Source organism: Cryptomeria japonica, chromosome 5, assembly GCF_030272615.1.
Source record: "Cryptomeria japonica chromosome 5, Sugi_1.0, whole genome shotgun sequence".
NCBI lineage: Eukaryota > Viridiplantae > Streptophyta > Pinopsida > Cupressales > Cupressaceae > Cryptomeria > Cryptomeria japonica.
The window spans coordinates 358,854,926-358,882,077 of NC_081409.1; the positions used below are offsets into that span (position 1 = coordinate 358,854,926).

At 36.6% G+C, this 27,152-nt stretch overlaps 1 protein-coding gene across 1 annotated transcript in view; it reads right to left on the reverse strand.

Moving 5' to 3' along the window:
- The window catches only part of LOC131034450 (tRNA ligase 1), a 247,865-nt gene that overhangs the window by 119,862 nt on the left and 100,851 nt on the right, over positions 1-27,152 (reverse strand). The window contains exons 15-20 of the mRNA XM_057965948.2: positions 23,520-23,599; positions 20,253-20,318; positions 19,799-20,082; positions 17,577-17,684; positions 15,764-15,861; positions 15,277-15,337 (exon numbers count right to left, since the gene is read on the reverse strand). Of these exons, the coding sequence (XP_057821931.1) occupies positions 15,277-15,337; positions 15,764-15,861; positions 17,577-17,684; positions 19,799-20,082; positions 20,253-20,318; positions 23,520-23,599 (697 nt within the window). The remainder of the gene's footprint in view (positions 1-15,276; positions 15,338-15,763; positions 15,862-17,576; positions 17,685-19,798; positions 20,083-20,252; positions 20,319-23,519; positions 23,600-27,152) is intronic.

The following is a 27,152-nucleotide window of genomic DNA, read 5'->3' on the forward strand; positions in this document are numbered from 1 at the left end:
AAATACTAAATAGTAAATACTAGAAGTATAAACTCTAGAGTCTAATGACTCTAATCATCTCCAAGCTCCTCACCAAACTCCTCAATGTCCTCATCACTCGAACTATTGGACCCCACATTCTCAAGCTCATCTATACCAATACAGCCAGCCCTGTCTGCGTAGCATCATCATCAATTTGTGTTGGCTCTTCTGGCTCTACATCCCATCTGGCTGCTTGACTTTCCTTGTGCGTAGATGTGTTGCGGTCAATGAGATGCAATGCACTATGTACCACCACAAGCTTCTTTGCCCTCCTAGAAGTAAGCATGTTCCTCTTAATGGGCTGGATGAAACTATAAGTAGACCACTTCTTCTCAGCAGTAGAAGAACTAGAAACCTGGGACAGCTAACGAATGGCTAGAGTGTTTGTCAAAGATTTAGGACTGTGCATAGTCCACCACAACTTGGGGTCCTCTCGTGACATAATCTTTGGATCTTATTTGCTTCCTCTAAATATCCCCATAGAGTGGCAAATGTTGTCCAATCAATATGAATCTGGCTAGCCTTTGTAGGAACATACATTTTGTCAATTGCATTCATGAATCCTTATTTCACCTCACGATCCTCTATAGGTGTAACTCTGCCAAGCCTTTGCACATACCATTTTGGCTTCAATGCATAGCCAGCCATGTGTAAGGGAGTGTTGAGCTTCTCCCATCTACAATGAATGATCGGCTAAATATGATCAGTGTAGAATTGTAATGTAGGGACCTTCTCTTGCACAATAGCCTTCATTTGACCAAGCATAGAATCAATGCACTCATACACCTCTCCAAGTGAAGGTGCATTAGAATGCCCAAAATTAATAACTGTGAAAACTAGAGCAATGATGGAGACAATATATTTGGCACCAGCCCAAAAGAGATCATTCTTCACCACCACCTTCACCCTCAACCCCTGCTATGTCTTCAACTCAGGCTGCCTGTTCCAGTTTGCTGTCATAACCATTAGTTGAAATGCCTCTTGCAACTCAAGCATCCTCTCCAAGAGAATAATGTATGATGCATACTAAGTCTCTACAGGTTTTAGGAGTTCCTTCTTGGAGAAGGTCCTAAAGAGTGCATGTGCAGTGTGGTGATTGCAAATAAACATTTGCACATCTCTAACATCACTAACAATTGTTTTGATCCAGCTGATTTTACCCATGTCCTTAAGTGCATTATTCATGGCATGCACACAACAAGGAGTCCACCAAATATGTCTATAGGCTGCCTCAATCATCTTCCCTACTGCTCTACACACATGGGCCACATCTGTCACTACCTACACCACGTTTTGTGGCCCAACCTCCTCTATAGCATCCTTGCTGATTTGGAACTGAAATGAGCATCCTTGCTACACCCTGAACAATCAATAGCCCTAAGGAAATAAGGGCCCATTGTAGATGTAACCACGATGCCTGATGTTCATCCACCCATCCATGATTATACTGCAACCACTTGTGACCCAGGTTCTCTTCATCTTCTCCATCAAAATATTAATCTTGGAATAGTTTTGATCCAAGATTGTTGTCCTTAATTTAGTCTCAACTCCCTCCCTTATTATCTTTGCCACAGCTGCCTTATAATGAGAGTGGGACACGTGGAATGGAATGCCATTGGAAAAGAAGAATTTGCCAATGGTATCATTTGCCTCATCCTTTGCTTGCACATTAAATAAATCTGCCAAAGGTTGTGCAGATGGACTAGTCATCTTACATTTTCCCCTAGCCTCTATTGCCCCTGAACTGGATAGAATTGGTGGCCTTTGAGTTTGCAAAGTAGAAGAAGCCACTACACAAATCTGATCACCCCTATTCCTATGTGGCAATAGTACATGATATAGGTACTTCATCTTCATTGCAACCCCATAATTTTAGTATTTCAGCCCTGTACTTCAAGTTCTTATGCACCTTTTTGCATACTTCTACACCTTTACCTTGAACAAGAAGCAAGTGAGCATTATTTCTAGTTATGCTGCCAAACCATTCAGCATTACACGGGTAGCACTCCCACTTTCTAGCGCCCCCAGTTGTTCCAGGCCTTGCTTTTACCTTTAATGCAAATTGTTTTAAGGGTGGTTTTGGATCAAAGGGGCCCTTGGCCCATTTTTTGAGGATTTCAGAAGGGCAGCTGAAATTTCCACTCCCAACAGAACTTGTTTCAGTTTGATTTGCCTGACCCCCCACTCCTTATGTGCTCATTGTCACAGTGATAATGAAGATTCAACAAACAATGATAAAAAAAAAACCTCAAAATTTACAAGTTTCTAACAGTCTAATGGTGATATTGATGCTGTGTATTCAAGCAAACAGCAATTTTTGCAATTTTTGTTTTTAAAGTTTTTAGTTTCTATTTTCTAATAGCTGCAATAATTTTGATTCTTGAATCTTGAGCAATGAACAGATTTTCTTTTGAAAGAATTAAGTTTCGCAAATGCCTACCTTCAATCTTGTAGCAAGAATGATGAAGCTTCTTCTAATCCTTTTCCAAGCTTGCTGATTCAATATCCAGACTTTCCACTTGCAGTTGCAAAACTTGCAATCCACCTCTTGCTTCCTAAGATTCAATTTCCAAGCTGAGCAAATGCCTATGTGGTTGCAAATGAGACTAAATGTCTCTTTTATCAGCTTTAGCGAGTTAGGGTTATGGTGCTTGCACCTTAGTTTTTTGGTTTTTTTTAAACGTCACTTAACTCTTTTCTGCCACGGGAAACATTTGGTCGTTCCCTTCCCTGTCAAGAGACATCTGGGCATATCGAGGATGTCCCAACATCCCCGAACGGCATCGCCTCCCTGAGAAACGTCTCACCCTCTGGAAGAAATGCAGGAGAAGTCTCTGATTCAGCTAAGAAACATGACAGAGGTGGAGGTGCAGCGGAGAAACATTTTGGAAGCATCTCCCTGTTCCGAGGATGTCCTCGTCCCAAAAACTTCATGTTTTTAGGGGGAGATGCGTCTCAATGGAACATTGCCATGGACTCTCCCTAAAAGCATTCTCAAATTGTACATTAGTACATTCACATTGTGATCAATGGCATTTTAACTTCTCTTGCAATGCATCTTGGGACATAAGACACTTGAAAATTTTATTGTTAGTGCAAGCACCAGTAGAAAAATTAGAGTCGGAAAGGGTTGAGGGTCCCATGCGACAACAATTTACCCCCCCAAGCCAAGAGGTCCACACTGGACATAGTGAACCATAAGGCGAGCAAGCTATCGAGGGTGGGAGTCGAACCCTCCCCAACAAAGTCACAAATTTTCTTAACATAGGTCGCCTACCACTAGATCAAAAGCTTGAATTGTTAGTGAGAGCACCATCAAAGAGGTTAGGGTGTCACGAAGGGTTGAGAGTCCCACACGACAACAGCTTACCACCCCGAAACAGAGGTCCATACTAGACACAATCAACCACAAGGATAGTAAATTGTCGAGGGTGGAAGTTGAACCCTCCCTAACAAAGTTGCCAATTTCGTTAACACAAACCAACTGCCACTACACCAAAAGCTCAAACTGTTAATGAGAGCACCACCAGAGAGTTTAAGGTGTCAGGAAGGGTTGAGGGTCCCATGCGACAACGGCATACGCCCCCAAGCCAAGAGGTCCATACTGGACACAATCATGTCGACCATGAGGCAAGCAAACTGTCGAGGGTGGGGAGGGTTACTCCCCAGCAAAGTCACCAATTTTATTAACACAAATTGGCTACTACTACACCAAAAGCTCAAACTATTGGTGAGAACACCATCAAAGAGGTTATGGTGTCGAGAAGGGTTGAGGGTCCCACATGACAATAGTATACCCCTCCCCCCCCCCCCCCCCCCCAAGCCAAGAGGGTCCATATTGGGCATAGTTGACCACGAGGCGAGCAAGCTGCCAAGGGTGGGAATTGAACCCTCCCCAGCAGAGTCGCCAATTTTGTTAACACAAACTGGCTTCCACTACACCAAAAGCTCGAACTATTAGCAAAAGCACCACTGGAGAGGTTAGGGTGTCAAGAAGGGTTGAGGGTCTCATGTGACAACACTAACCATGTAAACAATCTAAGATCTCTCATTAGATAGCACGAAAGCCAAGGGTAGTGCATGAGAGGAGGTTGGTTGCCGAGTTGATCTAAATACTACTATCAAGTCAAACCTAGGTCTTTTAAAATTTCCAAGTGATTCAGTTGTGTCTACAAATTTGGTATATTCGTGTGCATGGGTTTCCTAATGGCAAAGCATTGTGGAAAAGTAGTTTTGTCATCTTTAGCAAGGGTGGTTCATCAATGAATATTTCCTATCCATTTGGTATAAGAATTTTGCATGCATTGTTGATTATTGTTTACAATTCCACATTTTATAAACCATTTGATGCAAAACGAGGTCAATGGCTTTCAACAAACCATGATGATGGTGAGTACTTTAAGGGAAATGAGCTTTGTGGTTGGTCAACTCACAATTGACACATTACAGGGTGTAACCTAGGTTCTTGCGTTATCCTACACCAGCAAGATGCCAATGATTACATGATGTGTACAATTGATTGGTTCTCAACATGTCAAGGAAACTCTTGCAAGGGTCAAGGACAAGTTCCAAGGGTTTTTTGACAAGATCAAATCCAGTGATACTCAACAAGTAGTGCTAGCTAAGTGAGCATGGCATTAAACCACTAACTTGTTGGCAAGAGACATTGTACCAGAAGTGATAAGTGCTTGAGGAGTGTTTGGGTGTTGTCATTGATCACAACTCAGATCAGATGCGTCATCCGGATTATGCAGAATCATTCTACCAGAAGTTCAAAGTCTACTTTGCTTAAGTCTAAAAGGTGGAACATAGTGTTCGTCAGAGTAAGAGTACATTGAGCAGAAATCAATTTTGGTTGCACATTTTTCTTTGCGGTGGAAGAGGTAGTCGATTGGTTGATTGGAATAGCTTAGTCCGCAATCCTAGCCTTCGGTGTGGATTCTCGTGCAAGATTGATGATCCGATATCCGGCAATTCAAGAAGAATAGGGTTATTTGTGTGATTAGTGGTGTAGCATGTTATATGGAATCTTTGGGATGATTTTGTTGATTGGTTTTGAGTTCGGGGTTGTCGAGCCGACATATGTGAAGCATATAATCAATTTGTTTCGATCCGCATGTGCATATGTAATCGGATTGAGCCGACTTCTTTTTAAACGTTTCATGTTTTGCAAATGTTTTTGGAGCCGACATGTTGGTGACCTAAAACAAGCGATGCAGATATATAAGACCAATCTATATGATCATTTTTGGGATGGATGTTGGTGTGCGAAGATTGTATGAGCATTTGTGCGCTATCTTTGGATTTATGCTCTGGTGTATGACAGAACAACAGAACAGAGCAGTGTGCCAAAACAATGGAAGTAAGATACTTTGTGCTTAACTGGAACTGCACTTTGGCATTTGTAGATGCTATTCATCAATTCAGACATGTAAGTTATTATTTGTAAACATTTGTAGGACAGTGAGTCCTCTAGGGCTTGTAGCCCTCTCTTTTGTATCTGAGTAGTGAGCTCTAGGCAGTGTGCATGAATGCATGTGCATTCCTCTTGCAATATTATTATACTCCTGATCACAGTATTTTAATATTGTAGATCTCAATCCCACCGTGGTTTTTCCCTTTCCGGGTTTCCACGTAAAAATTATGGTGTTATGGTTTTGTGCTTGTTTGTATTAAGTTTTTGCACTTTACTTTTATTCATTTGCATCGAGTGGTTTAAGAATCAGTTCAAGAAAGTTAAAAATTGAGTGGTGCAGGAGCACCTAAGTTGTCATCAAGCCTCTATCAGGCAAGTTATGCATCATGTGTGTTTTGAAGAGTGAAAGTTGTAAATAAGGTCTTGAAAGACCATATGTGATGTAATAAATGTTAATGCATTAGTAGCTTCTGCAAGATAAGACACTCCTAACTCTCTAGTCTGTTATTAGTTTACTTATTCATGCTTTATGATTATCAGACTATAACATTGATCATAATTATGATATTGATATTGGATAATGACGGATTAGATTGACAATCTACTTAACTATGTTAAGCGTCAATCTAAAGGGCTATCGAGCTACTAACTCGATAGCATATTAATGTCGATTCATATATGAATCGGCATTAATATGCTATCGGGGTATTAACCCGATAGCATATAATGCTAATCGTAATTGTTACTGTTTACTTTATATTATATGCTTTGATACCGATTCATTATCGGGTATGTTTTATCTGAAACAATTAGCAAATACCGATTCACGATCGGATGTGTTTATAAGTGTTGTTATCATTAACAGAGATACCGATTCACCATCGGGTATGTTCATAAGCATTAAATGATTCATTATCGGGTATAAAGCACTGTTATCATTATACCGATACATTAATGTTTGAAGCACCGATTAGTTATGGATCGGTTAATGTTAAGTAAGGGTCACAACCAAGTGACATCTTGGTCAGACATGTCTAAAAGACATGTCCGATCAAGGTGCCACTTGATCGTGGCAATCCTACTACTTATACATCATTCAAACCAAAGGAGATGACATTGAAATCGATACATGTTCATCCTCCTAACCTGCAGTAAAAGAAAGATAGCAATATTAGTACCATTGCCATAATATCAATAATTAAAATACACCATCCTACATATAACCTGTTCATTAAATTGGAAATTACATTACTTTTACATGGTATCAGAGCCACGTTGACCGAACTTGAGGCTATTTAATTTCGTGAAACAAATTTAAGAACAAATTTATATACTACATCACATTTCTTCAAAATGGCCAATGCTATCAGATTCGAAGACAGACTCGGAGGTGGCAATGATTTTTCAGCCTGGAAATTCAGAATTCAAATGATATTAAAGGAGAACAAAGTGGATTCGTTTGTTCAAACCAAAAATGATCAACCCAAAAATGAACCTGACAAATCAGCATGGATTGAGGGAAATGAAAAGGCAATAAAAATAATAGTTGATGGGGTGAGAAACAACATAATGCCCATCATAAGAAAACATCAGACAGCCTATAAAATGTTCAAAGCTCTTGAAAGCACATTTGAGATATCGAATGCAAGTCAAACTCTAGCATTAAAACGAGAAATAAATCACATCACCATGAACAAAGGGGAGACAATCAACGCCTACTTTATGCGGATATCAGTTCTAAAAGATGAACTTGCAACTCTGGACTATGAGATCCAAAGCAAAGAGTTAACACTCATTGCTTTAGATGGGTTGCCTAGTGGATGGAGCACATTCGGAGCACATTCGTCGAAGGCATCAGTGCAAAGTCCAAATATCCCAAGTTTGAAAGATTAAGGGATGACTGTCTCCAAGAAGAATCAAGATTGAACAATATGGGAATGAAACACAAGAATATAGATGAAGATCTACAAGTTCTAAACACCAACTCCACCAAGCATAACAAGAAAAGGCAGTTTAGAAAGAGAAAAGGTCATCAAGGCAAGAATACTTCAAAGAAGGACTTATCTCACATTCAATGTTACAAATGTGATTAGTTCGGACACTTCGTTGCAAAATGCCCGGAAAGAAAAAAAAAACATTCTACATTTGTTAAAGCAGGAAAGACTAAAGGGGAAGATGACTCCGAGAAATATGTATTCTACTCAGCACTCACAAGTCAAACTTCTAACAAAATCAACTCATGGGTGATTGACAGTGGTTCATCCAGGCACATCACTGGGTTTAGAGAAGTACTTGATTCCATGACAGAGGAGAGTGATGAGGACGTAACCATCGAAGATGACTCCACACATCCAGTCAGAGTAGGAACCTGCACCATCAAATTGAAGACAGGCACAACCCTGCGGCTTGAAGGAGTACTATATGTCCCTGGCATCAAAAGAAATCTAGTCTCTATATCAGCACTAGAAGATAATGGATACAGAGTGACATTCATGGACAACAAAGTATTGGCTTGGCCAAAGAACTCCTCCATCAAGAAGGCAAAGACCATTGGACAGAGACGGGGCTCTTTGTATGAACTATGCACCGAACCTAATCTAGCCCTAATCCATGAAGCCACTAATGCAAATGAAGTTTGGCATAGAAGATTAGGTCATCTGAATTTTAGGGCTTTATCTTCGATGGGAAACCTTGTCACAGGTCTACCCAAGTTAAAGCAAGATCATTCAGGGGCATGCAAAGGATGTGCCCTAGGTAAGAATACCAAAGCTGCATTCCAAAATAGTACTAGGAAAACTAGCAAAATTCTAGAATTAGTTCATTATGATGTATGCGGACCTATGTCCGTATCCTCTCTAGGGGGATTCTTGTATTATGTAATATTTGTTGATGACTACTCTAGGAAGACTTGGATCTACTTTCTGAAAAGTAAAGAATCAGAAGAGATCCTCTCTAGATTTAAAGAATTTAAATCACTAATTGAAAACCACTCAGGAAACAAAGTTAACACCCTAAGAATCGACTATGGGGGAGAATACACATCAGATTCATTTAAAGAATTTTGTAGAGATAATGGGATTAAGAGGGAGCTTACTATACCTTATAACCCTCAACAAAATGGCGTAGCGGAAAGGAAAAATAGGACCATAGTTGAAGCTGCCAAAGCCATGATCCTAGATCAAAACCTTAACACAAATCTCTGGGCTGAAGCATCCAGCACCGCTATATATATACAGAACAGGTGCCCTCACTCCCATCTTGAGGACAAAAAACCTGAAGAAGTATTCACTAAGATTAAGCCTGATATTAGCCACCTTAGGATATTTGGATGCCCTGTCTATATCCATATACCTAAAGAAAAGAGACTAAAACTAGAGCCTTCTGGAAAAAGAGGATTACTTGTAGGATATAGTGAAACCTCCAAAGCCTACAGAATCTATGTACCTGGTCAAAGAAATATTGAACTAAGTAGAGATGTAATATTTGAAGAGGATCTAGCTTTCAAAAGAGCTCAGAACTTCATAGAACTTGAAATCTATGTACCCACCTCTAACTTAGATGAAAATCTTGCTCTTGAGTTTCAGAGGGAGAATCTAGATGAAACTGAAAATGAAAATGAAAACTCACCTAGAAATCTCAAGAAAAGACCACTATGGGCCACCAAAACAGTAGAAGAATTTCAGAGGTTTGTTGCTCCTTCAGGAACCTTCAGAGAAAGCAAAAGACCTAATAAATTTACTAGCTATGTTGCTCTTATGAATGATCTATCTAAAAACGAACCTGACAATGTGACAGATGCCCTTAAACATCAAGTGAGCTCTTTAACAATCTGAAGAAGATAAAGCAAGACAAAAAGAATGTATTTAAATTTGGTACCCTGATTATCTGCCTATACTTCTATTTTCATGAATGAGGTCCCCGGTGTAGGCAAAGTTCAATGGACCTATGACAGGCTGGTGGCAGTGCAAATAAAGGAAACTCTAGAAGGTTTAGGAGATGCACAAGCTCAAAAAGCTATTCTGTGGGGATACTTCAAAACTTTCCAAGGCATGATGCCGAGCAGGGAAAGGATCCCTAAGGAAATTGTGGAAAAGTATTAAGACTCCTAAGTTCTAGAGGTTTTGATTCATTTTTTTTTGGTGCTTTAAGGTTTTTTAAATTTGCTTGATTTTCCCTCCCAGCCAAATGTAGTATTTCCTTTCCATCTTCACCTATAGTTCACCTTTGGTTTCCCAAAAGCTTTCTTTTAGACTTTTCTATTATGTTTGGTTTGCAGGATTTCAACATCCAACCACATTTTTTCCCAGAAGTGTCCATGTTCACTTCCAAATCAAATCTCCACAAACCTCCTTGACCACCTATTTCTCCACTTTCCTTCATCTCCCATCTTGGAATGGTAGTGACAATAATGTTTATAGCCTACATGGGAAAAAGTGGGCCCACCTGCCATTGGATTAATTACTATCCACAACTCACAAGCTCAAGGGTAGTTTAGAGTTCTAACGGTTCTCAACCTCCTACCAACCCTACAATGACCTTAGACCAATGGTCATGAAGGTTTCCACTTGCCACATAAAGATATCATCCTGATAAAATTTGACAACTTTTGTCCTAAGCAACAATTATTCTACAACATTATATATCGCAGTTCCAATCCACAAGACACTAGTCATTCATAAAACTCCTCTAGGTATGGCCAAGAAAACAAGGCATAGGCCTTTGATCCAAATCACCATTAGTGAGAGTTGGGAGCTCACCCTATCTTTATTACCAAGAAATCATGCGATAACAAATGATCTACTCAAGGTTATTTGAATTGTACAAGGATAGGTTATTTGATGGCAATAGAGCTAAGGATGGTCCTTTGCAACCGAAACACAAGGATGATGTCAAATATCTTCAGCTTAACCTTATAAACATTTTGCCAGTTCTTATTTTGGGACTCTAGAAATGTTATTGAATTAGAGGGCACAAGAAGTCATAATTTGACGATTAAGATCAAACAGATATCAACCAAATTTATGTAATATCAATAAACTAGATAGCTCATAAAGGGCATCTCCAATCCATAAAAAGCAAGTAAGATCTTAGAGACTAGAGAATTTTATTCACTGATAAGAAATGCTTATAAAAGAAAATCTACATTCACAACCCTAAATTCATATGTAATGTCCCCACTTTGGAATAAAATTTAATAATAAATAATAATATTATTAAAATAGAAAAGAACAAAAATAAAATTTAAATTAAAATATAAAATAATATAATTAAAATTTAATTAATTTAATGAATGTCAAAAGACATGGAAGGAAAAGTTGTGACTCCCTCAAAAATGGGATATAAAAGCGAGAAGAGAACCTCATTTTGAGAAGGGGATAATTTGGAAATCAGAAGTGCAAATCTGATTTAAATAAGAAGTGCAGATCTGATTATGAAAGGTTGTGTCCCCTTCAAAGGGCAGAAGTAATGAAGGGTGTTAATGGTGAAAGGGTGTGTCTCTTGCCAAAGGGCATCCATAATGAAGAGGTGTGACCTCTCCCTCACATTGAGAGATATAAAGAAAAGGAGTCAAAAGCATCCAGGGACATGATCATCGATCAGATCAGATCAGATCAGAACTATTATTAAGTTATAGGAATTGGGAGCCTCCTAGTAGGGGACATTACATCATAATAGTTATCCATGAGCATTGTATTCAGTATTCGACTTCAAATAATGATGCGATTTTGTAATCCATATATATTGAAGAATCAAATCCAATAGAAAACACAACCCCATGGTTTTTCAGACTCATTTAATATATTGTAATTTAATTTTGCAAAAAAATAAATGTGTATTTTTTAGAAATTTTAGTGTTTTTAAGTTGCGGAGCTTTTGCGGAGTCAAAAAGTTTGGGCTTGCTGAGTACTTTTGTCATGTCCCCACCAAAATGAGAAGTCACAGCAGTATTGATTACATCAAGTCACAGCCTTTAAACTGTATTCAAGACAGCTGGCCTATAAGATAATAGCAGTTTAAATAAGAAAATCATTTAATATTTATCTAGGGGAAATATTGATCATTAAATTAAATAAAGAAAACAGTTCAAGACAGTAATTTCCTAGAATAAAAGATAATTAAAATATAATTAAGGCTCAAGAGTTGTGACTCTTGCAAAAGGACAGAGATAATGAAGAGGCATGACTTCTCCCTCATATTGAGAGATATAAAAGGGAGAAGAATTTATTTGAAATAGGGCATCAAAGTATCTGGATTGTGAAAGAAAGAAAGCATTCACGTGCCTTCAGACTGCGACATACACATCAATCGCTCAGCAATCCGAGTATTTTTATTATTTTGGTGGTATGATTTATACTAAGAATCAATATGCTTTTATATGTAAATAATAGTTATATGATCTTAGAATGACAACTCTGTTGTATTAAGTCTGCATATATATTTCTAAATCAGTAATAAATCTGTTACACATTTCTAAATTCTGCATAAGATAGAATGAGCAGAATCTGTAGAACTCCAACCAATCAGACATTCTGTTGAGGAGGGGATGATATGGTGCATATAAGGAGGGCAAGCAGCCAAAATCCATTCTAGGTTAAGTAGGGGTTGATTGATGGATGTGCTTCCGTACCCCTGAACTCTAAAGAATTAAGCAGGAGGTAACACAATGGTGGTACTTCCATACCCCTAAACCTGTTGGATAGGCTCAAAAGCGCCTTGTATGATCTCCCATGATTCTTCACAATAGCAATGGGTTGATTGGATGGAGCTCCAGAGGCATTTATTGGAACACCATAAGCATGAAAGTTCTATGTGTACATTGTTAAATATTATGTTTATTGGTGTTAGTAATCTGGTTGCAGGTTCAAGATTAAGGTTCTAATTCAATATACACATTTCCAAGCATCCTCCAAACCCTGATTAGGGCAATTTAGGGCAACTGAGAAAGGTTCTTGTAGGGGACATTACAACTTTCCAAGTCCAAGACTGCAAACTGTGATGCATTCCATGACTACATATTGCTAACACTCTTTTTCCTTCAATAAACTCATAGAGGCCATCTCTCACTAAATAAACATCTTTAGTAATTCATGGACAACACCTAGGTGTCATTCTTTGTTGACCATGCAAAAGTGATATGGTGGATTTAGTGTGAATAGCTTGAAGAAGTGACTTGCAAATACTGCAGGAATCAAATTAGAATATTTTATTAATGCTAAAGACCACCAAACCTTCAGAAAATGTTTTATTAATGAAATCTCTTGGTGCCACCAAGGTTAACACATTAATATTGAACAATTTAACATGGCGAACTTCAAGGTAATCAAAACTCAACTTTTGTGCCCCATGGTAGACAAGAACAAACAAATCATACCAACCTTATTGATTTTGAGTCTTGACCCATTCCACATAGATGAATTTATTGTGAATGTCCATTCTCACCTCCCATATAGATTATCAACTAATCCTAAGAGAATTTATTGTGAATGTCTATTCTTGTCTTACAAATAGATCTCATGTGGAGTTTTCAAATTAAGATCACCAAAGTAGCAATGGCTAGAAGAAGATAAGGTCATTCATGATCCCTAGTAATTAAATTGGTTGTTTCTCTATAAAATGCTCATTCTAACCTCCAAGTATTCAAGTCCTATAAAAAGCCTTGTCAGAGAGCATATGTAAGACAAAAGAAAATAGTGTCAAGCAAGTGTGCTTTAAAGAAAGAAAGAGAGAAAGAAAAATAATATTCATGTCCACAAATGACCAAAAGTAGGTCAATGGAACTATAGGATACAGCAGTTAATAATAGAGAGCTATAGGAAGAAAAAAATAAAAGTATATGAGACATTTTTTATTGGATAAAAATTTTCAAGGAGCATAAGGTAATAAATATAGTAGTGTTTGACCATGCAAAGGGGACAATCATACATGTGAGGAAGATATTTCTAGTCATTATTTAATAAGGACATAGGATAAGACATGGTGGCAATAAAGTTGACTATGAAGAAGATTAGAAATAAGATAGGTATGTGGGACATAACAAAGTAATAATGAGGGACCGGTGGGGAAGTAATAAAGGGAATAGAAATGATGGTAAGCTATGTACATGATCTAAGGAGACATTTGAAATGAAAGGTAAGGAGTTTTCAGGTCACTGCCAAGTAAGAAATCAATTCCAGAAGTTCAGTTTCTGAAAACTAAAACTGTTTTATTGTAAAAGGCTGCCTGTGGGTCCCGCTCAAGATATTTTGAAACAAGTGGAACACAGGTCAGTTGTGGACAGTTATGTTCAACTACCGGATTGACCGAATTAATGCCAAATAGTTGTAGGTAGTTGGAAATATGGTTGGAGGGATAACTGAGAATTGAGTGGGCATGGGTTAAAGCTGCCAACTTCTAGAAGGCAGATTAGGTCCCTTGGATGCAGTCAATCCTAGCCACCAGTTCAAATTGTAAATTTTGTAAAAGGCAGAGGCCTTTCTTTTGTAAGGGGTTAGAGAGTTAGATTATTGTTAGATTTTTAGGTAGTTAGAATAGGTCAGATTGTAGAAGGTTAAATTTTAGGAGTAGCATAGAAATGTTGCAGAAATTGTTGTAATAGGCAGCTAGAATCAATATAATGGACATTGATTTGATGTTTATCATCTTGGTTTTAGTCTGTTTGCATGGTTTGTTTCAGCAATTTAGATAGATCTTTCTTTTGGGTGTGTACGTATTTGAGGATTCAGGCTCATACCATTGAGGATATACTGATTGTATGTTCTTGTGTATGGTTAGCCTGAGCCTTTAATTGCGTTTAGTTCAATTGCAGGTATCTGTCTGAGCTGCGCCAGAATTGGGTGCTTAGCCATGCATTTGCAGTCTGAAAATCTTCCAAGTCCCCTTGAAGATTGCACCGTTCCTACGAAGTTGTGAGCCATTCTGGCCAAACAGGGATTGGTTATGTTGAATTTGTCTACCCGCATACCAGTCTTATTAATTTTCATTTTCCTAAACCCTTCTCTTTTTCATTTATTTCCCAATTCGAGAATCAGATACAGACCAGCTTGTTGCAAAACGTAAGGCCCCTTGTGCCCTTATGCTCCCAGCAAAACACATTAGTCACTGAGTTATTCCGCAGTCAAGAACTGACATTTGGAACCTTGAGGTTGTCCCCTTTGATCGATTAAAAACAGCATTAGGGCTTCCTTATACAAGAGAGGATAGGATACTCAGCAAGATCATCATATTTTGCGTTGGCCGGATAGAGTTGCAGCAATGCGACTTTAGCCACGTCAACACGTCCTACCCAAGTTTTCTATATGTCTAACCGACATTGCATCTACTCATGCTTCCTGTCTTTACTACAACATCATTGTACTTAGTGAATTACTGACGAATAAAATCATAATAAAGATTAATTATCTTGTGAATTACAAGGAGTCGTTATGATTTGAATCATTTAATTTTTCTTTATGAATGGCTGTTCCTGACAAGGTTTATGTTCCGCAACTGTCATACCTGTTCTTGTAACATCCCAACTAGACGGATTGAGTGGTGGGTTAATATCATAAATCAAGGTTTTACATCATATCATCTGTCCTATAAAAGACTCTTTTCATTTTCTATCTTGTGTTCTCTATGTTATGAAAATGAACACTCAATACTACAAAATGTGTGACATTTTCATAAAATAGTGTGGATCTATGATTCTATACACATGAAATCACAATCCTACAAACAAAGAAATATTTACCATAAGATTGTATTCAAATACATACCAATTAATCATTTAATCAATGCAGAAAATTTTAGGAATAAATCAAGCCACTTCCAAAAAAGCCAGCCAAAAGAAAAGAAACTACCTTCTGAGTCAGTTACAACTGGTACTGCTACTCCTTTGGTGCTCCTGCTCATGTCTTCAATCTGCATTTATTTGAATGTTTTATAACAATAATGGAGGCAAATTTTTAGGGCAAAAATATATATAAAAAAGATGTGTTCCCTAGATACTCTGAGTCAAGTACTTATTGCCCTTCTCTTTCTTCATTTCCCTTCTCCCATTTGAAGATGTGTTTCCTTGACAACCTAGTTTCAATCCCCATTCTCTAGAAAATTACTGAAATCCACTTCTTCCCAAATAATACATCAAAGGCAAACTGCCATACATACAGGTTTTGATAACTAAATTGGAATATTGCAGGCAAACTGAGCCTGCTACACACACCGTGACCTTTCATATTGTCTTGCCGGCATTTATGTGTCAGCCGTGCATTCAATGTTAAACAGACATTACGCCTTGCACAAGGAGGCAAAAAAACAATTAGGATTAACCATTTGTCTCAAAATTACCTGTCTCCAAACTTCTTCATTTGGAGCATTTTTATCAGCAAGAATTATTTCATATGGCTTTCTTTTCCACTCTTCAGCCACCTTCTGCCAGTACCTTCCTGTATAATATTCGATGGAGCATTAACTTAAGCTTTTAATTTTAAAATTATTATAAGTATATATCTCAAACCATAAGAGTTATCTCAAAAAATTTATTCCATGCTCATAAGGAAAACTTACTTATGCATAAACCCACAAAATGACACTCAAAATTTAAGTCCTAATATATGCATAATTTACAAGCAAATGGGAATTTCAAAAAATGATGAAATGTAGCACCAAACCAAGTAATTAAAACATATAGAATACCACACAAAAAAGAATCGAATACCTTTGAAGAGATAAAGGATATATGTCTATGCACCAAAAATTTTATCTTTTAAATGAAAGCCGTTAATTTCTGTCCAATAAAGACCTGGTCTAAACTCCCAACTTCTCTGAACTACATTAAAATTGGTTAGAAGTTTTAATATTTATAATTGCTTCTTTTAATATTTATCATTTTTACTCTATATTATGAAACAAGATTTCACTTTCACATTCACACACCCAACTCCAGGTACACACACATCATGAAGAATTTTCACAAAAACATTCTCAAATTTACCACGTTTATTTTGGAAGCTTAAAGCATTTGTTCTATAAAACATTGATTTTTGGGATAAATATTAAATAATGATTATCATTGGTCCTAAAAATTGGGCATCTTATAACCTATAAATAAGTGTTTTGGGCATAAGCTATTCTTAATGATGGTTGACGCTATGCTCATGCTGTTGGAATATTGTACCATTTGTGTTTGTGATTTCACTGATTAAATGGAAGCTGAATGAAGGTGTCAAGCTTTGTGTTGATGTTGTTCGTTCATCTAAGTGGTAGATTTGGATGCGACTTAACTATTTCGATCTCAAAATCATATGTCATCTATGCTGAAGTTGCTATTCATTTTTAGATCTTTGTTTGCATCATCAAATTATTGGTCTCTGTTTTAGCACATGGTGCATATGTATCCAAGAAAACAAGCAGATGCATATTCATCATGATACATTGGTTGCGAGTTAGCTTGATGATAGCAATAAGATAGGCAAAGGTACAACAGTTTAAATATAGAATGACTTTTAAGAAAAGTATATAAGCAAAGTCAATCTGATATATTTAAGTACAAGAAAGACAACAGATCTAATTAAATCCTTATTGCAAATATTCACAAGTATATTTTATGATAGCCATACATTTTGATTTGGAAATTGATTGAAGATATTGACAGCATTAGTCAATGCAAGTACATGTCACTTGGGTTTAACTCTGATCATGAACATCCAAGCTGTATGAAAATTTTTGATAGATTTAGGGAATACCTATGTATAACATTTAGCAACAAATGCTCAAATGTGAAAGCTATAACCTTTATACAAACCTTGTTACATTTACATCTTGAACTTATTTAAATTCACAATACAGGTAGTAGCACATAGATCAATAGAGCACCTTTGACCTAACATAAGAATTCAATCATATCTAAAGTGTATATAGAACTTCACCCATTTAGGGGACTTTGCCAGCCAATTTCTTGTTGATAATATCTTTTAGATAGATTGGAATTTGAAGTTCCATTGAGTACTTTAAATCATTCAGATGGATCTGAGTATTCTCTTTACAGCTTTTTATGAATTGCAATTCTTAGCTTTATATCAATGACCAGTCAATTGAGCTGGTTTCACAATCCAATCATTGAAACATAAATTTAAAAGGTTTAATAATTATATTTCCATACCTTTGATAAGATCACCCATTGGGCTACGCAAAGGCCGTTCATCTCCAAGGCCACCGGGAGCATTAATAATCTCTTTGCAAACAGCAGATTTTCCACAGCCAGGTATTCCTGAAAGCATAAAGCATGAGATAAGAAAAATGACCCACAAAAATAACATCAAGCAGAAAGGATTATACTCTCCGCAATCAATTTTTTCATATAGTTTCAGCAAAGTAGATCTGTCCAATGAAATTCTACAGAGCACCAAAACCAACTGCCTATGCAACTAGGAAAATTGGAATATAATTGACATCTACAGAAAATGATATTGTAATATTGGAATGAGAAAACCAAGCATCTTTGTATAAAGAATACTGTCTGTGATAAACAGCAGATCCTTTGACAAGTATCAGCAAGTGGATTTGTCAATGATTTTCTATTAAAATTGGCAAAAGCAAAATGTCTTTGTAACTAAGAAATTGTAAATGTAATTAATATCAATAGCCCTTAAGTTCATTACAGTAGATCTATCAATTAAATTTCTACCTGGGTAGGAAAAATCAAGCAGAATTGCATCTCCCATAAGTCATTTTGATATCCAACACTCCAGGTAATCCAAAACATCTATCTCGTACCTCTCTTAAAATAAGATTCAAGTACAAACTTGCAACTTCTTTCAGATACCAGAAAAATAAAAGCAAAGATTATAAAAAACGACCTATAAATGTTCTTCCAAACATCTGAAGAAATCTAACATCTCTATCAGTATTATAGCAACTCTATGTTTCCAGAAAAATTTAAGAATGCTCTATACTCCTTACCATGTGGTCGCTGAAGTTTCATCTCAAATATTTATTCAAGAGAACTTAATAATCTCAACAAAAAGTTAAGATGCAACCACATACAAGTTTTTTAAGTGTTCTGATCAAAATTAGATTTGAAGGAAACATTTGGTCTCGGAATGAGATGTAAACTACTGCCAATGAAGTGGAGTTAATCAGATCCACAGAATCATCTTCATTCCACTCTCACCCCAGCCAGAAATTTTTAGCTTTGTCACTTATACAAATAGTCATGTTTTCGTCATCCATTTTTTTGAGTTTAGATAGACTCACCAGACTTATTACATCATTCTCAAAACCACTTACATAATGAAGGTTTTAACAACCCTAGAGCTACACAAAGATTTGGCATAGGAGATATGATACCAGTTGGACAATATCCTATTACTAGGAAGGTTGAAAGAACAGCTTGCCCTACAACATCTAATGGTCTAGCACAAGTTGTTTAACAACCCTTCTCAAGATTCAACACTCAACTCTGGTCTAGAACTGTATCACTAGCTTCTGTTTTTGGCTACTACAACTTGTGTGTTCAATGTTTTGAAATAGTCCTGCAATTTAAGGAGGAGATCCACTGTCCTGCCAGATTGTCAATTTCCCTCTTCTCAAACTGAAACAGCTTCAAAACTCATCACTACAGTGAGCGATGATGCTACATGCATTCTTATGCCGATGAGAATTGCAGATTTCCATGCCCCTTCTCCATCCTGTGATCTATATCAAAGATCCATTCCTCCTTTTTTACTGTATTTTGAAAATTCTGCTTTTAAAATGAATACTTCTGGTTTCATGTGTTGTTTCGGGTTCACATTTTCTTTGTAAGCTCTTCTTTTATCTCCAAAATAAGAGATGATTTAGGCACTCCTTTCATTTGTATGAACACTTGACATGCTTTTGAGCTCATTCAGCCTATTTTTGTCATTTTCAGACACTTCAATTAATTTTCCCTTCTTTATCTGTACTGCAAAATTGCATGATTGTGATTTTCCTCTTAAAATACTCTTCTAAAAATGCCTTGAAATTTTCTCATAGTACCCCTATAGAAAACAATAGTTAAGAACATGAAAAATGAGTACATCGCTTGCTGTTTTCAAGCTAATCAAAGTCTACTATTTTCAAGACAACCTACTTATGTTTCATTTACCATTAGCAGTGATTGCATCTAAAAACCTGATATGATAAAAACCTAAATTTTTGGATCAAGCACTTAAACAGCATTATGTCCACTGATTTATAGTGTTTCTATTTATTACTGCAATTTTAATTTTCAAGTTATCAAAAAGTGAATTACACAAGCAGCTCCCCTGTCCTTGGAGATTATGATTTTATACAAAAACATGAGTGCAAATATAGAATACAAGCTCACTAATCTACTACAGAAGATAAAGAGATAAAGTTTACCAGGAAAGAAGACTATCATTCCCTGAGCTTTGGATATTTTATCAATTGCAGGAGGTGTCATAGGTAACTGCTCATCTCCAAGGACCAAATCATCTTCCTCAGTCAGACCGCCCACACTGCCAACCAAGAAATCTTCAGTTTTGATCAAATTTCCAGCAGACCCAATTAATCTCTGGTTTTGAACACTCTGACGAGCGTATTGCTCAAGGAATGGTTCGGCTTCTGACAGGTAAGTGGACGAAGGAATCTGTCTGCCTCCATGTTTTTTTAAAATGTAAAGAGCCCTTAACAAACAAAAAACAAAATAAATTAGATATATTAATGACTTACCAGAGAAGATACAAGCAATAGAATAAATTTATAAAATATTCACCAGGGATCAGAAAGTACCAAAGTATGGATTTATCTACCAATGGTAAGTTTTGACAGTAGCAAGCTTAAGAGTCAGACTTACCACTCATCCAGCATCTTGCTCATTTCCTTTTGCTTTGCATGTGATGTGCCCCAGATTTTCATTTGCCTGTCAAAGGTAGCATATGATTAAATATGAACAATACTCAGAAAGATAGCGAATCAGACAAGGCAATGAAATGAAATTTGAATAAAGCTTTAACAGCATATAATTGATGGGCATTGTAAAATAGAAACAATACTACCTCAGTTTAATGAATAAATAGTTACACTCCAGCAACTACTCAATTACAAATCACTATGTCCTTTACTATGAAATCGATCAAATTTGGAAAGGTGACACTGCAGATTGTTCCTCCCAACATATTTTTTTTTAAAATAGCTAGTTTTGCTGATTACATATATAATTTTCATCTTTGATGATGATATGAGACACCACAAAACACTACACTACAATTTCCAAAGTGTCTCTATTTCTAAGCACAGAAAATTTCTTCAGTTGACCAATAAACAATGTCATTGAACACTAAAAGTTAGGCAAAATAGTCATTGTCATGTCTATAAGCATCAGACAGACAAAAACTCAAGAAGGTTCAATTAAAATTTGATTGTCCTTAATTTTTATGCAAAGACTAGTGAATTGGTGAAGGATTCCATTGAAAAATTATATAACAATCCATTATCACACCAAAATCAGTATTTAAGGATGAGCATCTAGAAAAAAAATTAAAATATCTCTCTCTCTAATTCTGTTGATAAATATTTCAATATTCTCATTAAACTGATATAGAAGGTAAGGACCCTATATAATATTTGCAGAATTTCTAATCCCTTTAATAGATAGTTTAAGTTTAATATTAGCTGATGAACCAATTGTTTATGGGAAGATGCATTTGCATTTATGTGCCACAAAGAAAATTCATTCCCAAATTTGCATTTATGTGCCACAAAGAAAATTCATCCCCAAAATAAGAACAAGAAATATAATGTTTTGTGCCCGCAGTAACAGTCAACCTAAGGAATCTGTAGGCAAGCCGTACGTCAACCTAGGAATTTGCCACCCCAATAACCTTTCCCAAATTCAAACCACTCGGTTTATGCTGTATTTGGCATCTCATTCTCATAACCAGCATTATAAAATATGCTAATGATCCCAAAAATAAAACTGACCAAACCCAACTTACAAAATATTATTAATTATTTTAATCAAAAAAAGGGGGTACGACACACTTTGTATGACGTCTAAATATTATTCTATATTTTTTATAGTCTGATGTCCGTCATTTAAAATAAAGTTAACAAGTACACCAAAGAGAAGACATCAAGCAAAATCTAGGATACAAAACAGCATTAAAACTAAAGTTGGCTATTCTGCATTTGTTCTATGCCATGGATGCTATGACTGTTGAGAACACGGTTATACTGAGAGGAGGGGGAGGGTGAATCAATATCACATCATTTTTTTTCTTTTTCAACTTTATAATAAAAGCACATAACTTAATCCCAAAGCATATAAATTTCATATAAACATTCACATGAAATCTAACTACCATATAACACAAGTAGAACACAGGATATATGTGGAAACCATTATGGGAGAAAACCACAGCAAAATAGCTTCTTTATATACAGATAACATCTTTGACAAATTTGTAGGTATCAACCCACTAGAGGCACCAACCCCTCGTTCTATTCATGAGTGCTTAACTCACTAGAGGCATCAACCCCCCATTCAGATTTCCACCTTTTAATGGATGATGGATGATCCTATTCTTCACAACTTATACTATAATTATTCCTCTCAAATTGATCTTCAAATCTGCTACAAAATGATCTCTAACTCAGTCATATAAATCTGCTATATAACTCCTTTATCCTTCTCATCAAACCTGCAATCTTATCTTCTCTTGTACTTCTCAAAGATCTTCATATACTCTTCATCAAAACTGCAATCTATTTTATAGTCCCTTGCTGTATATGCACTTGATCTATCTTATTTTTCAACTCCACACCCACACTCTTCTCCTCTTCCCTATCTCTATTTATATCTTTTTCTTCTTCAAGTCACACCCTTTGGAAGAGATGCCTCTTTAGATTCTTAGAAGAGACGTGTCTTTTTCCTTTTATTAATTGCTGGCGTATAGAATATAATGTTTGCTTATTTTACTAACATACACTATCAATTAAACATGTCCTTCCATGTATTGGGAATGCACTTGTTAGGAATGCACATCGTTTTAATTCCCGATTCGCTGCTTAGTATTAGTTATCTCTTCAACCAGATTGGTCAGGAATTGAACCACATCCTTATATCAATCATCCCATCACACCTTTTCATGTTTTACTTAATTGCATCCTTGTAAACTATCATCAATCACCACTTCGCAAATCACTCAATTTATTGATGTAGTTTGCCACCTTAATATCGGCTTAATATTACATTGCTAGTTTTAAGATCACTACATAAATTGAAGACTACTTTACTTAAACAGAGAGACCTGCACAACATAGGACATTCCAATTTGTTCTCTTACACCTGCGACCACAAATGAAGTCTTCGCAATACGTTGCTTGTGACTTTGAGAGCAAGAAAAGAGGATACCCTGCCTCACTCGGCTATCCCACGCACAGGCAAAACATGTCTTCATCAAAAACGATCTCCAGGAACATTAGAAAGCATTCAAACTCCATCGACTTGGCAGATAATATCCTCGGCCATCAGCTCACAGCTTCATCAAGATGTTCAATTTGCCAAACCTTGAAATATTTAAATTGCCCATGGAATATTTAGTCGACTGCTTTTAGAATAGTCGATCCTCTAAATTGATAATCTTTATTATCTTAATTTGGAAATTAATAATTTTATATTATTTCTTTTACTTCACTGCCGTTCTAATAATAAGTACCACCTTATTACTTTACAACACTGCTTTTTTATATATATTAATCGCTGCTTTCAATATCAATATCATGTGCCTATGTGTCTTCAATAATTGACCTTGCAAACTATGCATACAGATTGCTGTTCACTGTGTCTCCATGTCAGTCTTCTCATTTCACCAACTTTCTTCAATGGGAATGTATAACAAACTATTCTGATTTTGCTTTGACATTCATGACAAACATTTAAACAATCTTACATGAGTGCCCTTGACATCAATGACAAATATTTCCAACGACAGCCTATATGTCAATTAGAGAGAGTATAACAGTATTTGAAATCTTAATAGTGTTCAATGATAATCAAAAATGATGTTTATCCACAGAGATCCAACACAAAGCCAATTTTATAAATTTCAAAAGCCCGCACCTTAAGTAGTAGTCTTTATAAGCAGATTTTCCTTGTTTGAAAAGAATTGATAAACCATTCCGTATCAAGAAAGTCCTTAGCTGCAGAAGTTAGTGGGCACAGACATCATCAAAGTCAGAAAATTTATTCAGCATTTTAAACCACTAATCTATAATCTGATGCTTCAAAAGGACAAGCTCAAACAAAATTGATTTGAATAAATATAATATAGCACTGCAGTTTTCAATAATAAATAGAACCAGAGTAGAAAGAAAAAATGAATAAATTTTGAAACTGAATTCCCTACAATCTATTCACAAAGCAAAAAAAATGCTGAATGCATTTTCAGATTCTTACTTTATGATCTGCTGTTTTTAAATAACAGGTTCAAGTGAAACTGATTAAGTCAAATATAGTACTCCATTTTTCAATAATGAGAAAATTCTGTTTAGAAAGAAAGAAATCATATTAATGTCTATGGATAACTAAAAGCTAAGTTGTCAGTTCCAGTTTGGGCTCGGATTCCAGTTTGAGGTTGAGGTTCAAGTTCACGGGTTTGGTCAGATTCCTTTTCGGGGGTTTGGATTCGTCTGTACAAATATATATATATATATATAAACTACAGAGTGAGAATGCAAAAATGTAGAATCTGAACAACTTCATTGCTTCTCCATCTAGGAATAATTCAGCTCCTGCTTCTTCAAAGGCACACTCATAAATACAATGGGTGCCTCAATATCTTCTTTATTCTTCTGCAGAAGAATAGCAGACATGGTATGCTCCAACGCATAGCAGTTAATAATTATTTTTTTGTTAAAATGGATGCACCAACACTGGAGCAAGAGCAATGGCCACCTTGACATCCTTAAAGGCTTGCTTTCCAGCATCATTCCACTTGAAATTCTGATTTCCCTTCATCATATCCACAATGTGCTTTGTAATCTCAAAAAAATCAGGTACAAACTTTCTCAAAAAATTTACCTGGCTAAAGAAAGACTTCACGCCAGTTCTGCTAGAAGGCAAACTGAGCTGCTGGATTGCTCTTACTCACTCTGGGTCAATTCTAATACCTTCTTTTGAAACAATGTGACCCAAGAGCTTTCCCTCTGTGACACAGAAAACAGACTTCTTCTGATTGAGGGAAATCTCGTGCTCTCTGCACTTTTGCAAAATCACCTCAAGATCACGAAAATGATCTTCTCTTTTCCTAGAAAACATAGTTAAATCATCCAAGTAAAATTCAAATTATCTTATTCCTCAAATTGCCAAAGGACAGATCCATTGAACGCTGGAAGGTGGCTGCAGCATTAATGAGACCAAAGGGCATGCAATTGTATATGTATATATATAATATATATGAAATATAAAAAAGTATTGATATAAAATATATTATTATATTTATATATAATATAAGATATGAAATATAAAAGTTACTAATATATCTTCCACCTCTGATTCTTCTTCTTGGAATTAATTTGCTATGCTGAACACCTCTCCTGCATTGTTGATGCTTTTGTCGCTATTTTTTTCGGGATCCCTTCCACTGGCTAGGTGAAACACCTCTCGGCAGTCGTGGAATCCGTCCAAGAGATGGAGATGCGTGCCTACAGGTTAAAAGGGAGATTTGATGTGTTCCAACTACAGCTCCACCCCTACGTGAGAGTTATTCCACAGCAGCCTCTCAATCCATTCTATCACTAATTGAAAATATTCATTGAACACAATTCCAAGAACCTTTGGAGCTACATTGTGGCATTCACCACTTGCAAGATTTTGACCCCTAGCCGCTCCAAGTGCTCCTTGGAGGCAAAATTTCCCACCTGCAGGCCTACAAAGGAGAAAACAGTGATGGGCATCTCATTCTTGTTCTCCTTCTAGTTGATTCCCATCTCTGCAATGTTGTATGTGCTCAGCATTGTGAGCGTGCCACCCAGGTTGTGGTCTATGATTTTTATGCTCAGTTGTAGAAAAGATTATTCTTTTCGATTATTCTTCTCACTTGCTATTGAAACAAAGAAAATTAGCAGCATCTAGAGTCCTTCGACATAAATTCGAGTCGGGTCCACCCAGGTTCGGTAGAAACGAATCCACAGTTCATGGGCGGGAACCTGTCTGTATCCACTGCATATCGCCCTGAACCCGGACCTAATTCGAACCGGACTAGGACCCGAGGGGTCAAAGGGAAGGACCTGGTAACATAGACTAAAAGTAGGTCAATGGAATTCAAGAGTACATTAGACTAAAATAGAAAGTTCTAGGAAGACACTTAGAGAGGCCCACATAGGGGAAGAACCAAAACCAAAAATACAATACCATTGTGGACCACCAACACATGGTGAAGAAACCAATACAAATAGCCAAGTAGAGGAAACACAAATCCCAAAGAGAGTTAACTAAGGAGTACTAGAGAGATAGGAAAGCCTCAAGTGTCACAATCTAGGCATGAAATGGAGTCACTAGTGTAACCATAAATCACAATTAAAGGATTGATACAAGATCTGATAGTGTTCATCAAGGAGTGCCTAAGGAAAAAAAGGGCCAAGCTGGGGGATTCTAAGAGAAAGCAAGACATTCCCTCTAGAATGACACCTATCACCCAAGGCGAAAGTAACTATCCTAGTAGTGAAGAAGCTTCTAATATGCACTTGTCCCTTAGGTAGAGGGATTTGTCTTGAACCTAATAATTTCTATTTGGCTCACCTTTACAATCTCTCAAAAGATCTCAAAGTGTCCATTGACATTCAATATGGCAATAATCATAATATCCAACAAATTTTGTACATTGGTGGACTATTGTCTTCGTTGAATGGAAGGTTGGAAAAGTAAATGGTTAACCTCTTCTGGGTGCATTCTCGTGTTATAATCAGTCATTTCAGTGATTCCAATATACTCAATTATGTGTCTATAAATCCCTGCAGAAATTTTTAATATTATTGAGTAGAAAATGAGGAAGTTTTTTTGGAATGGTTGTTAGGATCAAGATAAGATTCTGTTGTTGACTTGGGATAAAAATATGTCAACCTAAAAAGACAGGGGGTGCTGGTATAAGAAGATGGAATCTTATGAATGAGGCTATGGGTGCTAAATTGGTTTGGGGTGTATAAAATACTCCCAATCAGAATTGGGCCAGAATTCTCAGACATAAGTATCTGTATGACATGTATCGTGAGAGAATTCTAACCATGAAAAAACCACCTGAAGAATCAGCAATCTTGAATTTCATTATTTCTCGCAGACAAGTCATTACAGAGCATCTAACGTGGCAATTAGGCAATGGAGCAAAAGGTACATTTTGGGATGACTCATGGAAGGGCTTTAAGGCATTGAAAAAGGATAAAAGGCTTGGAGAATTATTCAACAAATGAAAGCTAGTTGCGGAACCAGGGTTGCAGACTGTATGAACAGGGTAGAGGTAAATGGACAGAGAGAGTGGAAATGGAAGTCTATCTCAAGTCTGAATCTCAATGTTGCACAACAGAATTTATTAGAAACTATTTTGAAGGATCAACAGGTTTTACTCATGGGAGAGAATGATGAATTAAGGTGGTGTGCGTCCAAACAAGGTACATATTCAATGAAAATTGGATATAAGCTGCTTAGTGCCTCGTGGGAAGATGAGGAATGGCCCAATAAACTTTGCTAGAATCAACACTG